This window comes from Sciurus vulgaris (assembly GCF_902686455.1).
Source record: "Sciurus vulgaris genome assembly, chromosome: 12".
In the NCBI taxonomy this organism is placed as follows: domain Eukaryota; kingdom Metazoa; phylum Chordata; class Mammalia; order Rodentia; family Sciuridae; genus Sciurus; species Sciurus vulgaris.
Genome location: NC_136473.1, coordinates 6,861,117 through 6,873,179, shown reverse-complemented (window position 1 = coordinate 6,873,179; position 12,063 = coordinate 6,861,117). Strand labels below are relative to the sequence as shown.

The window sequence follows — 12,063 nt, the reverse complement described above, 5'->3', positions numbered from 1 at the left end:
AACGTTCACTTTTTTTTCCCCTTGAGAGTTTCTTATGCAGAATGTCCCATCATTTTTGCATGAGTAACGAGAATTCCAGAACAGGAGTTTAATTCTTTATAAACCAGAATTGATAGGAAAAAACATGTAAGTCTCTCACAGACCAGCTCTTTGCCACTCCAGACCAGGCCCCTGGCCTCTGCTGTGAAACAGTTCACTTCTAACATCTGTCTAGCCTCAGTGCGGAGATGCAGAAACGCACCTGCAAATGTTGCCAGGCCAAGTGCTGGTTGGTGTAGAGAGAAGAGCATGGGCTTCAGCATCAGAATGTGGCTGGGGCTCAGCCTCCCTTCTCTAGCTGACTTGGGAAAGGGTCATGTGCCTGTGTGCAGCAAATGTCTGCTGATTGAGTCAAATGAGAACCACATCCCTGTTGATGAGGTCAGTGTGAGGATCATGTGGTCCGATGCTTAGTAAGCTCCTGGTCCTTCCACATGCTCAGTCTTCACGTCTTCAAGGACAGAGGCTGCTGCTGTGGGGATTGGTTAGCCCGTCACAGGATGCACCACATTTCTGGTTTTAGTTACCCTGGATGGTCCTATTTCCCAGCTTTCTGCAATAGCATTGCCACCTCTGCTCAAATGGCTCCTTTATCGAGAGTGTTTCCCTGCTTACTATTGCCCTTCTGGATTCCAACCTGCAGTATTAGTGGTTGGAGAGCCTCCTCTACAGCCAGGCAGTTTTCTGAACAGATAGCAGTGCATGTCTGCTCTGCAGCCTGGACAGTCAGTGACCTGGGTGTGGGCTGGTTGGCGCCACAGTGAGGATGTACACTGGATTTGCATTCGGAGTTCCCACCTTTGAAGCAGTGACTCTCTAGAGTGGTCTGAGCCCTCTCCTCTGCCCCTACCCACCATGGCCTATAAGGCCAGCCAGCCAGAAAGGACTTGGCCTTGGGTGTGCAGTCCCTGTGACTTGGCTGCAGTGTGAGGCTGCACATGCCACAGATGCCCGAGAGGGGTGTGGTGCTAATCACAGCATGGAGGAATGACCACTTGTTTTAAAGTTGGTTTCGGCTGTCCGTTTTGAAGAAATGACTCCTGGGTAGTCTGGATCTACGTTAGCAAGGCTGGAAAGAAGACCGAGTGTGATCGAGATAAGCTTTCCTCTGTGCCTTACGTTTCCTCTGTGCATAACATTTAATCAGCAAATTAAATCTTGTGAAATAAAATACTACAATGCCCTAGAAAGAATCAAGCCTCAAGAATACGGAAGTTTAGTACAAATGATTATTCGGTGAAATGGAGTATTTAATGTATTTATTTCTAATTGACACGTGCGCTTGATGCAGCACAGTAGGCCTTCAGTACATGTAATTCCATGTGTAAAGATCACATCAGGGTAATTGGCATATCTGTCACTCAGACGTATATCATTTCTTTCTGTGGAAACATTTAAAAATCCTCTCTGCTCATATTTTCAAGTATCCAATTAATTGTCACTGTGTCACCTACTGTCCTATAGAACATGAGAAGTTCCTCCTCCCATGCAGCTGCGCCCTATACCCAGGACTCACCTCCCCCTCCCTCGTTCTCCTAGGTCTTTCCCAGCCTCTGGTAACTGCTGTTCTGGGCTCTGCTTCTTTGAGACACTAAATTGCCTTCCACACGTGATTGAGAACATGCAGAATTTGTCTTCCTGTGCCCGACTTAAGTCACTTAACACAGTTCCATCCATGTTAGAATTCCAGTTCCATCCATATTGCCAGAAATGACAGGATTTCAGTCTTAGGTGCGAATGATTTTCCCTTGCAGACATGAACCACATCTTCTTCATCTCTTTGTCCACTGGTGGACACCTAGGTTGGCTACATGTCTTGGCTGTTAGAAGTAGTGCCACCATGCACACATGAGGGCAGGCATCTCTGTGATGCACTGGCTTCATTTCCTTTGGATATGTTCCCAGTCATAGCACACGATGTGCTAGTTCTGTCTTGACCTCTTGGAGGACTTGCATCGTTTTCTACAGTGGTGGATACTAACACACATCCCCACCAACAGTGCACAAGTGTGTGTGACTCATCAGCCACTGATGTGTCATTTTGAGAAATGTGTTTTCATGCTATTTTAGCAAAACGTTTTCTTAAAGGATTTGCCCTTCAATCCTCTGACTCCGTCAGGAAGAGTTTAGGGAGAGGAGAAGCAGGGAGACTGAGCTAACCTCTGGGAAGTTACCTTCTCATGGACGATACCAGGGCACATGCCCAATGGTGTCCAGCCTTGTGCAAGTCAGCCGTCACCATGCCCGACAAGAGCTGTTCTTGTGCTTGTCACCTCCAGTGCTTCCGTGAAGCTTCTGTGTCCGTTCCTTTTACCTTGGGTTAGTAGATGTGCCACCTTTGCCTCCGGTAACTCCTCACTTACCTCTCGTGTGTGTCTATTCTTGATTTCAGAGCGTCATGAACATGATGCACGTCATCAGCATCCCGTATTCGCTGATGAAGGTAAACCCCCTCTCCTGGATCCAGAAGGTCTGCCAGTACAAAGGTTGGTCTCCCCTGGGGCTCGTGGGGGCCTTGGTGACTGAGTCGATTCACCGTCCCCGTGCCTCTCCATTGCCTCTTTTAGAATATCAGATGGCCCAATGGTGACACATGATAACCTCTGCTTTTCTTTGTAGCAAAAGTGGCGTGTGTGAAGTCAAGGGACATGCACTGGGCACTGGTGGCCCACAGAGATCAAAGAGATGTCAACCTCTCCTCTCTTCGCATGCTCATAGTGGCCGACGGCGCAAACCCCTGTAAGTGAAGTGTCTGTTGTGACTTGAAAGATGGGCATGTGGTCGAGACCCTTGTTTCCCGGGTGTCCTCCTTTGCATGTTGCTTTCTTTCTCCAGTCTTTATCATATTTAAGAAATCGTTTTGAAACAATTGGCCAGTATTATGCAATGCAGTTGAAGGCAGTCCAGTAGAATTGCTAAAGATGAGGTGTGTTGAGGTTCAGAGGCACATCCTGCTTCTATAGCGAAACTGCCTTTTTGAGTTCAGTTGTAAAATCGTACCCAAATCATAAAGTTTGAGAATTAAATGAAGTAATAGCTAAGTATAGTCCCTGGGCATGTAATAAGTGCTTAAGAAATACTGCTTATTTTATGGTCTATATTAGTTACATTGATCAATAAATTTGTCATTTTTAATGAAACTTCATTATCAAATCCTATAACAAAAAAAAAAATTCCCAGGTGAAATAAATTAGCACTGTCATAGCATAATATTAATACACTTAGAGAAATACTTTAATCAAGAAACGAAAACAAGAAACTAGCTCTAGCTCCTTTGGTGAGAACAGTATATAAAGCCAGAAGCCAGTTGAATGAAGTGAATTGAGCTGTGCATCTTTAAGTATTTATAAATTAAAGCAGCCTATACTTCCTTAAAGCCCGACATAGGTGGGTTTATAAATGGGTAACTTAGTTTTGCAAATGAGCCTTTCATCTACAAAATAATTTGGTAAACATGAGCTCATTGAATAAGTAATTGATTTTAATCTGTATTGCTCAGAACAGTACATCTGCATAAAGCAAAGCAAATCTGAATTTGAGAATTGTCCAGCTGATACGTTACTATTAATTATACTTAGGTCTTATCCAAGTTAATACAGAGGAAAGTTTTCTTCATTTACTTTAGATTCATGCATTTCTCAAAATTTATGTACTTACAATGGAGGAACAAGTTTCAGAAAAGTTAATAAAGTAAGCATATCAGTCAGCAAAAATATCTTAAGTGTAGAAGTTGCTTTTAAAAAAAAAATTTCAGATTTCTGATTTTGAGAATATCATTTTTCACTGTAACATAAAGAATAACTTGAACTGTCTCTCCATGATCCAACTCCATTTGTGCCTAAATCACTTCGACACTGTTGTATATTCTGGGATATTTTTAAATTGGTCCCCGCACTGCAGCTGTCTGACCCTTGTCCCTTTTTCCCCTCCAGGGTCTATTTCTTCTTGTGATGCGTTTCTCAATGTCTTCCAGAGTAAAGGCCTTCGTCAGGAGGTCATCTGTCCGTGTGCCAGCTCACCAGAGGCCCTCACGGTGGCCATCCGGAGGTACTGGGTCACCTCAGTTACAGTGGGCAGAGTAGAGAGCCGTCCTAATGACGCAGCCCACAGAGACCTGGGAATCTGGAGTTAGTGCTCAGTGCGAGAATAAAACCAGACCTTCCCTCTTCAGGATGGGTTCATCTCCCTCTTGCATGCTGACGCGGGTTCTTGAGTCCTCTAAGATTGATGAGTTAGAAGAACATTTCTCTCTACAGTTTCGTTGTGCCTCCCGAGTAAGTAGGACGCTTTACGAGTATGGAAACGGCACTCTCATGTCCTTGCAGGTCACTAAGGTTTTCGTTGACTCGTGGGGATGGAATAGCATGTATGTTGGTTGAAGTGAAGTGCTTGCAGCCAAGTGTAGGCCTTCGCCTGACATTTCCTGGGTCATCTTCCCTTTCTGCCCTCTGGGATGCTGCACTTCAAAGAACACTGGTTTGCCGAGCTTTCCAGCAGTGTGCTGGTACACCCAGGAGATTGGGTCTGTGATGACCAGACATCCCGCAGCCCGGGCATCCAGCTTCTTGGGTCACTTTTGCCCAGTTCATGTTCTTCACAGCGTCCTTGGTCATGAGTCAGTCAGCTGCTTCACAACCTCAGTGCTTAGGAGGGAAGGGGTTAAGGGGATGTAAAATATATTCTTCCAGAATGAGAAGGTGAGAAGTGTTCAACGTAGTAAATAGTCTCAAAAATAGTTATTGGAAAGGCTGTTTGATCATCATCATTAACTGGAGTTGGCTGTCAGTCATCCCCTGAGTACTCAGTTGTCAGCTCCAATGTAGGAAAGGCTTGCATGGTATAGACATTTGAAACTTGTAATATGACTTTCAGTGTTTGAGTCTGATCTCTAATTAGGTTCTATGTCCTGTAGCACAAATGTGTACTGTATTATAAGAATGGATGACAAAGAAAACACAATACACAAAATGCGAGTTCTATGTTACTCAAAGATTGGACTTTCCAGAAGTGTTCACAGGAAGAGTGTCCTCATATCACTGAAAAATTGAAAACTGATTTTAATTTTGGTTGAATCAGAAGTTCAGTCTTTCACATTATTTAAGTACATGATGAAAGGTACCATCAGCCAGAATCCAATCTTCAGTTTTTAGAAGGATCATTCTGTAGTACTATGTGAATAATCTTTTGACATTTGTATTTGACCTTTGAGTACAAAAACATGCTTATGGTTGTACAGTGAAGCAGATTTACCATTGCAATTATGTTCTTCCAAGATCATTTTTAAAACGTTTCATTTGTACCCTTTGGTGGAGAGTCCAAGAAGATTAAACTTCAACACATTTGACGAGGGCCAAGGGTCAGAATTTGAACCCAGTCTGGACGGTAGTTGGCCACATGACCCCAAAGGAAGCCCTAGCTCCAAGGCCTTAGTTTCTTCCACCATAAAATGAGTGAATTGAAATTGGTAATATCTAAGTTTTCTCCCACCTCTAAGTGTTTAAGATCCCCCTGTTCTGCTAAATGGCACTGATGCCACATATTTATGATCAAATGATTTGCTTTTCCTAAAACTGTACTCTCAGTGCTGGTAAGGCAAAGTGGCATGGATTATGCCTGAGTTGATTGGCAGAGGAAAAGGGATAAGCAAAGAATCTTTAATCTTTTCCTTAAAAACCTCTAAAAATATTTCTTGAATGAAGAGTAGGGCCAATAATAAGCAAATTAAGCCACAGGTATTTACTAAGTGTATCTTGTGTGACCTGTGAGACTTTTCCCTGTGGTTAGTGGGACTCGTGCATAAAACCAACCAACAAAATGATGTATATCAAAGAGAATCTGCTTGTGTAGTTCGGGTCCATAAAGCTGTAAGCGAACTGGGCATGCTAGTTTTACGATATCGTCAAAGCATAGTGCTCCTTCGGGAATAAGCAACATGGGTTGAACCTGCTCTAAGTGCAATTACTAGTTGTTTCTGTCCGAGGTGATAGTGTGAACGGGTGACCTTCACAGATGGTCCTTCAGCTGGTCTTGCTTTTGAACAGCATCGTTTCTGTTTGCTGAGTGTGAATCTGCTCCTCTTCTGTTCCCTTCACGCTGACCACAGGCTTGTGCTCACTCTTGTATCTCAGAGTTCTTGCCAGTCATTCCCTCATGACCAGTAGAAAAGCCCAGAAGCAGAGCAGGTTGGGCAGACACAACCGAGACCTTGCTGCCTGTAGTTCATAAAGTGTTGCAGCTGGTGGTGGTTCAGGGAAGTGAGCTTTTATCACAGGTTTTGGATGTTATTGAAGATTGTCAGTGAAAAGTCCAGATCCATCAGTCTCTAAGGATGCCATTTGTTTTCATTACCTTGTGTTTTATTTATTTTTTTATTTTATGTGGTATTTGTTGTGTTAAACTGCTATCAACCTTCTTAGTAAGATTCTTCCAAATAATAGATTCAATTATGTTTTCATAAGATTTCACACTGGATGAATTGTGGTCTATGAGAAGTAAATGGATATCAAAAACTCACAAAAATTTGCAAAAATCATGAAAAATTTTCAAGGAAAATTTACATAAAATCAAATGTTGCATTTCAAATATTGCCAATTGAAACTCATTTTGATCTAGTTCATACAAATATGTAAATACAATTCAAAACGGCTGGAAAAATATTCTTTTGTATTTTATTTCAAATGACAAATGAAAATTGAATATATGCATTATGGAACAGGTAAATCCAGCTAATGAATTTATGTACCATATCACACTTTTTTTTGTAGTAGAAACATTTATAATCTATTCCCTTATCAATTTTCAAGTATAAAACTCATTGCTAGTAACTGTAGTCATAGTGTCATACAATGGATCTCCTGAGCGTCTTCTTCCTACTTTAATATACATTGACCAGCATCTGCTGAGTCCTCCTACCCTAGTCCCTGGTAACTACCAATCTATTATGTGCATCTGCACGCTTCTCTTTTTAGTTATATATAACATTAGGATACATTTCACATAATCACAAAAACATGAACTAGAATTTGCTCTAATTTAGATCATGTGTTTTAAGTAATGTCAACCAGGAAGAAAATGAAATACATGATATTATCACCTTGACTGAATTTTTTTTTCCTGAACTTGAACTATCTTCAAGGATAATGGGTTAAAAACCGAAAAGGCTTGTGACTGGGAGAATCACAACATTTGTTCCTGATCCTGAGCTGGTTTTAGTGCAAACATTTCGTAAGCCTCACGACTTGTTTCTTCCCTCTGTTGTACTGAACAAGCCTTTGGCCCCTGCTGGGCCGGACAGCTCCAGCCAAGCGCTGGGTCTCCTCTTGGGCTGTTGCTCACACTCATGGCTGTGGTGACCTCTGGCCTTCTAAACGCACCAGGCTGTAGCTGTCTGTTGCCAGCTGGTGCTTCCTGGGTGCTTGGTGCCCATCACCACAGGGACCTTCAGGAAACAGTTGTTACCATCATGTCTGTAGGTTCAAAATACCTGTGAGAAGGAGAAAATAAGGTGACAGTGATACAGAAATATAGTGAGACAGAGTGGATGCCACAGCAGGTGTATCTTCCTGCCAGGAAACAGATGATCATCTCCGCCCACAGGCACATCACCCCATAGCCTCTGGAAATAGAAGATTAGGTAGAATCCTCGACTTCGAGCCATGCGAAGTGATTATGGAATAACAGGTCCAGCTGTTTTAGACATATCTTTCTTACTTGCTTGTCAAACTGATAAATTTTGGAAAAATCGGTCTCTGCCTGTATTCTGGAATTCAGTTGCCTCCACAGAAAATCCAAGAGAGAAAATCTTGATTAAGGATTTCTTCTATACATTTTTCTCAGTGACGCAGGATTTCGTTCAGTGACTACAGAGTGAGAATAGAGAATTGGGCCCTCCTGGAGGACCCTCCTGTTTCTCCCTGGCGGCTTCTCGCACCTCCCGTCACTGCCTCTGCCTCAGGGCCACCATCTCCCCCCTCAGACGTTTCTCTGTGCTGCGTTCTGAGAGGCCTGCCTGGTCCACGTCCCCAGGCAGGGCCACCTGAGTTCTGGAGACTTTCCCTGGAAGACATCTCGGTGCCCCTTGTGATTTCCTGGGAGGTCCGGGAAGCTGATACAGGACTGGGGTGCTGCCGGGAGCCCCACCCTGCGCCGCCTGCAGTCTCACCATAACTTTTGCATCACAGGGCAACAAGGGCACATTTGATTAGGCCCATCCTGTTTTCAGTAGCATTTGATTATGAAGGAAATTTTTCCTGTTTTAGGGGTAATAAATGCTAAAACGGGAAACCACAGAGTCTTTAGAGCCTTGTCCCTTCCCAGCACCTCCTTTTCCAGGCCCATTCAGTGCTGCTCACCCCAGCAGGCAGCTGTGCATCTTGGGGTCCCTGCTGCGCTACCTGTCCTCTGCTTTCTCGCTTGTCCAGCTCAGCTACGTTTTTTTTTTTTTTTTTTTTTAATTGAATGTTCTTTTAAATGCCTGTTATTTGCCAGGCAAAGGGGATGGAACAAGAAAGCCAGCAAGCACCTGCTTGTGTGGGGCCCAGGGAGGGGTGACCATGTCACCAATCCACCAAGTGAATGAAAAGATCATTCTAGACAGCAGCAGAATGTGCCCTATTGATTTCACTGGGCACAAGGGCAGAGTCTGCTTCCATAAGTCAGACTGACAAACTGCCTGTTCCTGTTTTTGAGAGAAGTTTCCTTGGGGCGCAGCCACATGTGTTGACAGATTGCCCACAGTGTCACCACTGAGTTGGGGCAGACTCCGGAGTGGGCCAGCCCTGCAGCCCTAAGGCAGCTGCGCCTAACAGGCCTCCTGAGGTGCCCTCTCACCTCCAGACAAGCTGGGAGAGGTATTTTGTTCCTCGTGCACCACGGATGGATAGGGAAAACAAGGTGATGGTAGGTCCCTCCTTCAGTGAAAGACGAAACGCACAATCGAAAGGCAAGGGAGTAATGTGAAGGCTGTTTTGAGTTTTCCAAACCAGTGCCTGTCATCCTTGCTGTATACTCTGATTTTCAAATTTTGATAAAACAGTCCTCCCTGGGTGATCAATCGGGACCTTTTTATCAAGATACTTTTCAGGGAAATCAAATGCATCCCCTGCTATATTGTCTTTCTCAATATTCCTCCTCCTTGACTCTTGATACTCCACATCAAAAGGAAAGTGGGACAATGTTCACACGAGTCTAGAACACATCGCTGAGATGTGACATAACTGGTGACTTGAAACGTGTGCTGTGAAGGCTGCTGTATCTGTGTCTCACATAGTCCATGATTGGTGGCTCCTGTGCCCACACCCACCAGCTTGGCCCTGCGTCTCTCATGGACACACTGGGAAGACAGTGATAGCATGTCCCTTGTGATTTAACTCTCACATGAAATAAGGAAGGGCCCTAAAAAATACGCAGAAGAGACCAATGTTAATGGTAAGCCAGGCTTATTTCTTCCTTACTGACTTCATGAGTTTAGCTACATGACGGCAATTTTGGGAAAATATCCTTACACAAGTTGAGCTTCCCAAATGCAAAAACAAAATTCAAGGTGCTCTGAAATTTGAAAACTTCGGAACACTGACATGATACAAGTGGAAAATTCCACATCTGATCTCACGTGGCAGGTGACAGTCAAAACACTGGCACACACATGCGAAAGAAGACCTCTGAGCTTCCGTGTATCTTCTTCCTGTGCACACCCAGATCACACCACCCACGCACACTCGCATATGGCACAGGCGCAGGCCAGACCCAACAATGGCAGGGGCCCCACATGAGGCCAAGCCCTGTGTGCATTGCTCCCTGTGAGTGCTTCTCTGCTGAGGTAAAAAGATAGTGTAGAAAATATACATTCAAAAAGAGAAAAACCCACGGTCGCTCCTATGGGTAACGGGAGTAAGAGGAAAAGGGCTTGTGTGTTGATGCGGAGCCCAGGAGAGCAAGCTGCTGGAGGGCTCTGCAGAAGAGCAGGACGTCCTCAGGAGAGCAGGGTGGCGTGGCCACCAGGCAGGAGCCAAAGAAGCCGGCAAGCTCTGTGCGGAAAGGGATAGTTAGTCAAAACTGGAAAATAGTGCAGAAAATGAAGATCTTAATCACGAGGCAAAAGCAGGGCCGTTGGCCTCACGGCGCGGGCAGGCCTCTTAGTCTCGTGCTGATCCTGAGAAAAGCAGAGGTCTTTCACAATAAATTGAAAATGGAAGTTGAAGGTATTCACCAGGCTGAGGGCAGAAATGAAGACAAGAAGGCAAAGAAGGCTTGGTGGCTGGTGCACCTGTGGCCCCAGCTGCCCAGGAGGCTCAGGCAGGAGGAACACCTGAGTCCAGAGTTCAAGGCCAGCCTGGGAAGCACAGCAGCACTGACCCTGTGTTGCAAGAAACACAATGTTTCACTTTTCAAGGTTCCTGGTGAGGATTCTGCTGCTCAGGAGCAGTGGGCAAATCCATGGAGTTGCCACGGCTGCAGCAGGTGAAAATCCAATGCTAGAGCTGACAAAGCATTATGGCATTGTCCCTGAAAGACACACTACAGCTGATGGCAGCCACCACAAGGGTGGAGGATGCCGGGGACAGAACTGCCGGATGTGCCGTGGCACACTCAGTGTGAGCTTGCTGCAGCAGGCAAGAGCTGGCATCCTTGCCGCTGTGCAGAAGTGACTTGTTCCCAGGTCACTAGGATGCACACAAAAGAGCACGGATCATCAGGACGTCTTTCCCGGTTGGTTTCCTGAACGTGTGGTGCCAGCAGCTTGTGCACACTGCAGGGGAGCCGGGCTGGGTGACGGCTGTAGGGTCTGGCCATTCCTCGACAGTCGCCCTGCTCATCCTCCAGCTGAAATCCTCATCCAGGAAAAACGTTTGGCTGTGTGCTTCTCCTAAATATGACTTCATTAGCCCAGGCGGCACCAGGATGTCCTCAGAGGAATGAAGACGGTAAAATAAATCACTCTCAGGAGCGACACACTAGTAACAATGCAGAGAGGCGTGAGAGTGGGAGGTTTTCGGAAGGACTGGAGCAGGAAGGGAACCGGGGCACTGTTCTGTGCAGCGTGGCTGGGGACGCAGTCACGTGTGTGCCTGACACAGTCTGGCTTGTGGCTGTTCAGTGATGGTCAACAAGGTGGCGATTTTGAAGAATTCTATGTCAATTGGAAAAATCTGCTGTCTGGTATCCCTACGTATCCTAAACGCAGCGGAAGTGACTATCAGACCGCTCATCAATAACGAGGCTCCAGCTGTTCATTTGTTGCCTGATGCAAGAGCCTAAGTGGTTGTGAATCAAGGTAATTGTGATACAGCACCAAAGATGACGACTTTGTTAACACTGCAGAAACAGAGGAGCATGCATTCATAACAGAAAAAGCAATCGTGTCAGTTTATAAAGTCAGACTCCTAGACAAAGCCTGTGGACGAGGCCGGTGGCTCTGGAGGAAATGTTTTTAAAAAGCCTGCAGAATGCCTCTCACCCCTCAAGACCTCCTTCCTGGTCCTACTGTGTCTGATGTTTCTTCTCAGGTAAAATACCGTGCACAGGAACATTTCGATGAAAACCCAGCATCGAGGCTGGAGAGAGGAGGCTGCCACTGTTCACTGCTGCTGACTGCTGGCACAGGTGTTCAGGAGACGCTGCGGTGCTGCCTAAGTACCCGAGCACATCGTTTTTGTCACTGTGTTAATTGTATTTTCCACTATTAAGTAGTTGTGTGAGAACAAACTTAAGAGTGATGGCTTCTTGGTAACACACACAAATTCAGAGTCAGGAGCAATGGTGATGTGAACCAACTGGGGAACCGTCCAGGGCTGAGTTGGTGGTGGCTTTGTTTTATAGTGGTTCATTGTACTCAAGTGTTATTTTCAGCACAAAAAATTATTTAAAATATTGCATAAAACTATCCTCAGTCTATGTTAGTAAGATGTGTATGAACTGTAAATTAACTTGGTATTTAGATGTGGATTCCTCCTCAAAATATCTCATTATGTTTATAAATATTCCAAAATCTGAAGGAAGAAAAACCAGAATGCTTCATGTCCCAAG

At 44.9% G+C, this 12,063-nt stretch overlaps 1 protein-coding gene across 5 annotated transcripts in view; it reads left to right on the top strand.

The window, feature by feature from the left end:
• Nucleotides 1-12,063, top strand: part of DIP2C (disco interacting protein 2 homolog C) — a 373,178-nt gene that overhangs the window by 274,590 nt on the left and 86,525 nt on the right. For all 5 annotated transcript variants that reach the window (XM_079107787.1, XM_079107785.1, XM_079107786.1 and 2 more), the window contains 3 exons: nt 2,432-2,525; nt 2,659-2,778; nt 3,972-4,086. In XM_079107787.1, the coding sequence (XP_078963913.1) occupies nt 2,432-2,525; nt 2,659-2,778; nt 3,972-4,086 (329 nt within the window). The remainder of the gene's footprint in view (nt 1-2,431; nt 2,526-2,658; nt 2,779-3,971; nt 4,087-12,063) is intronic.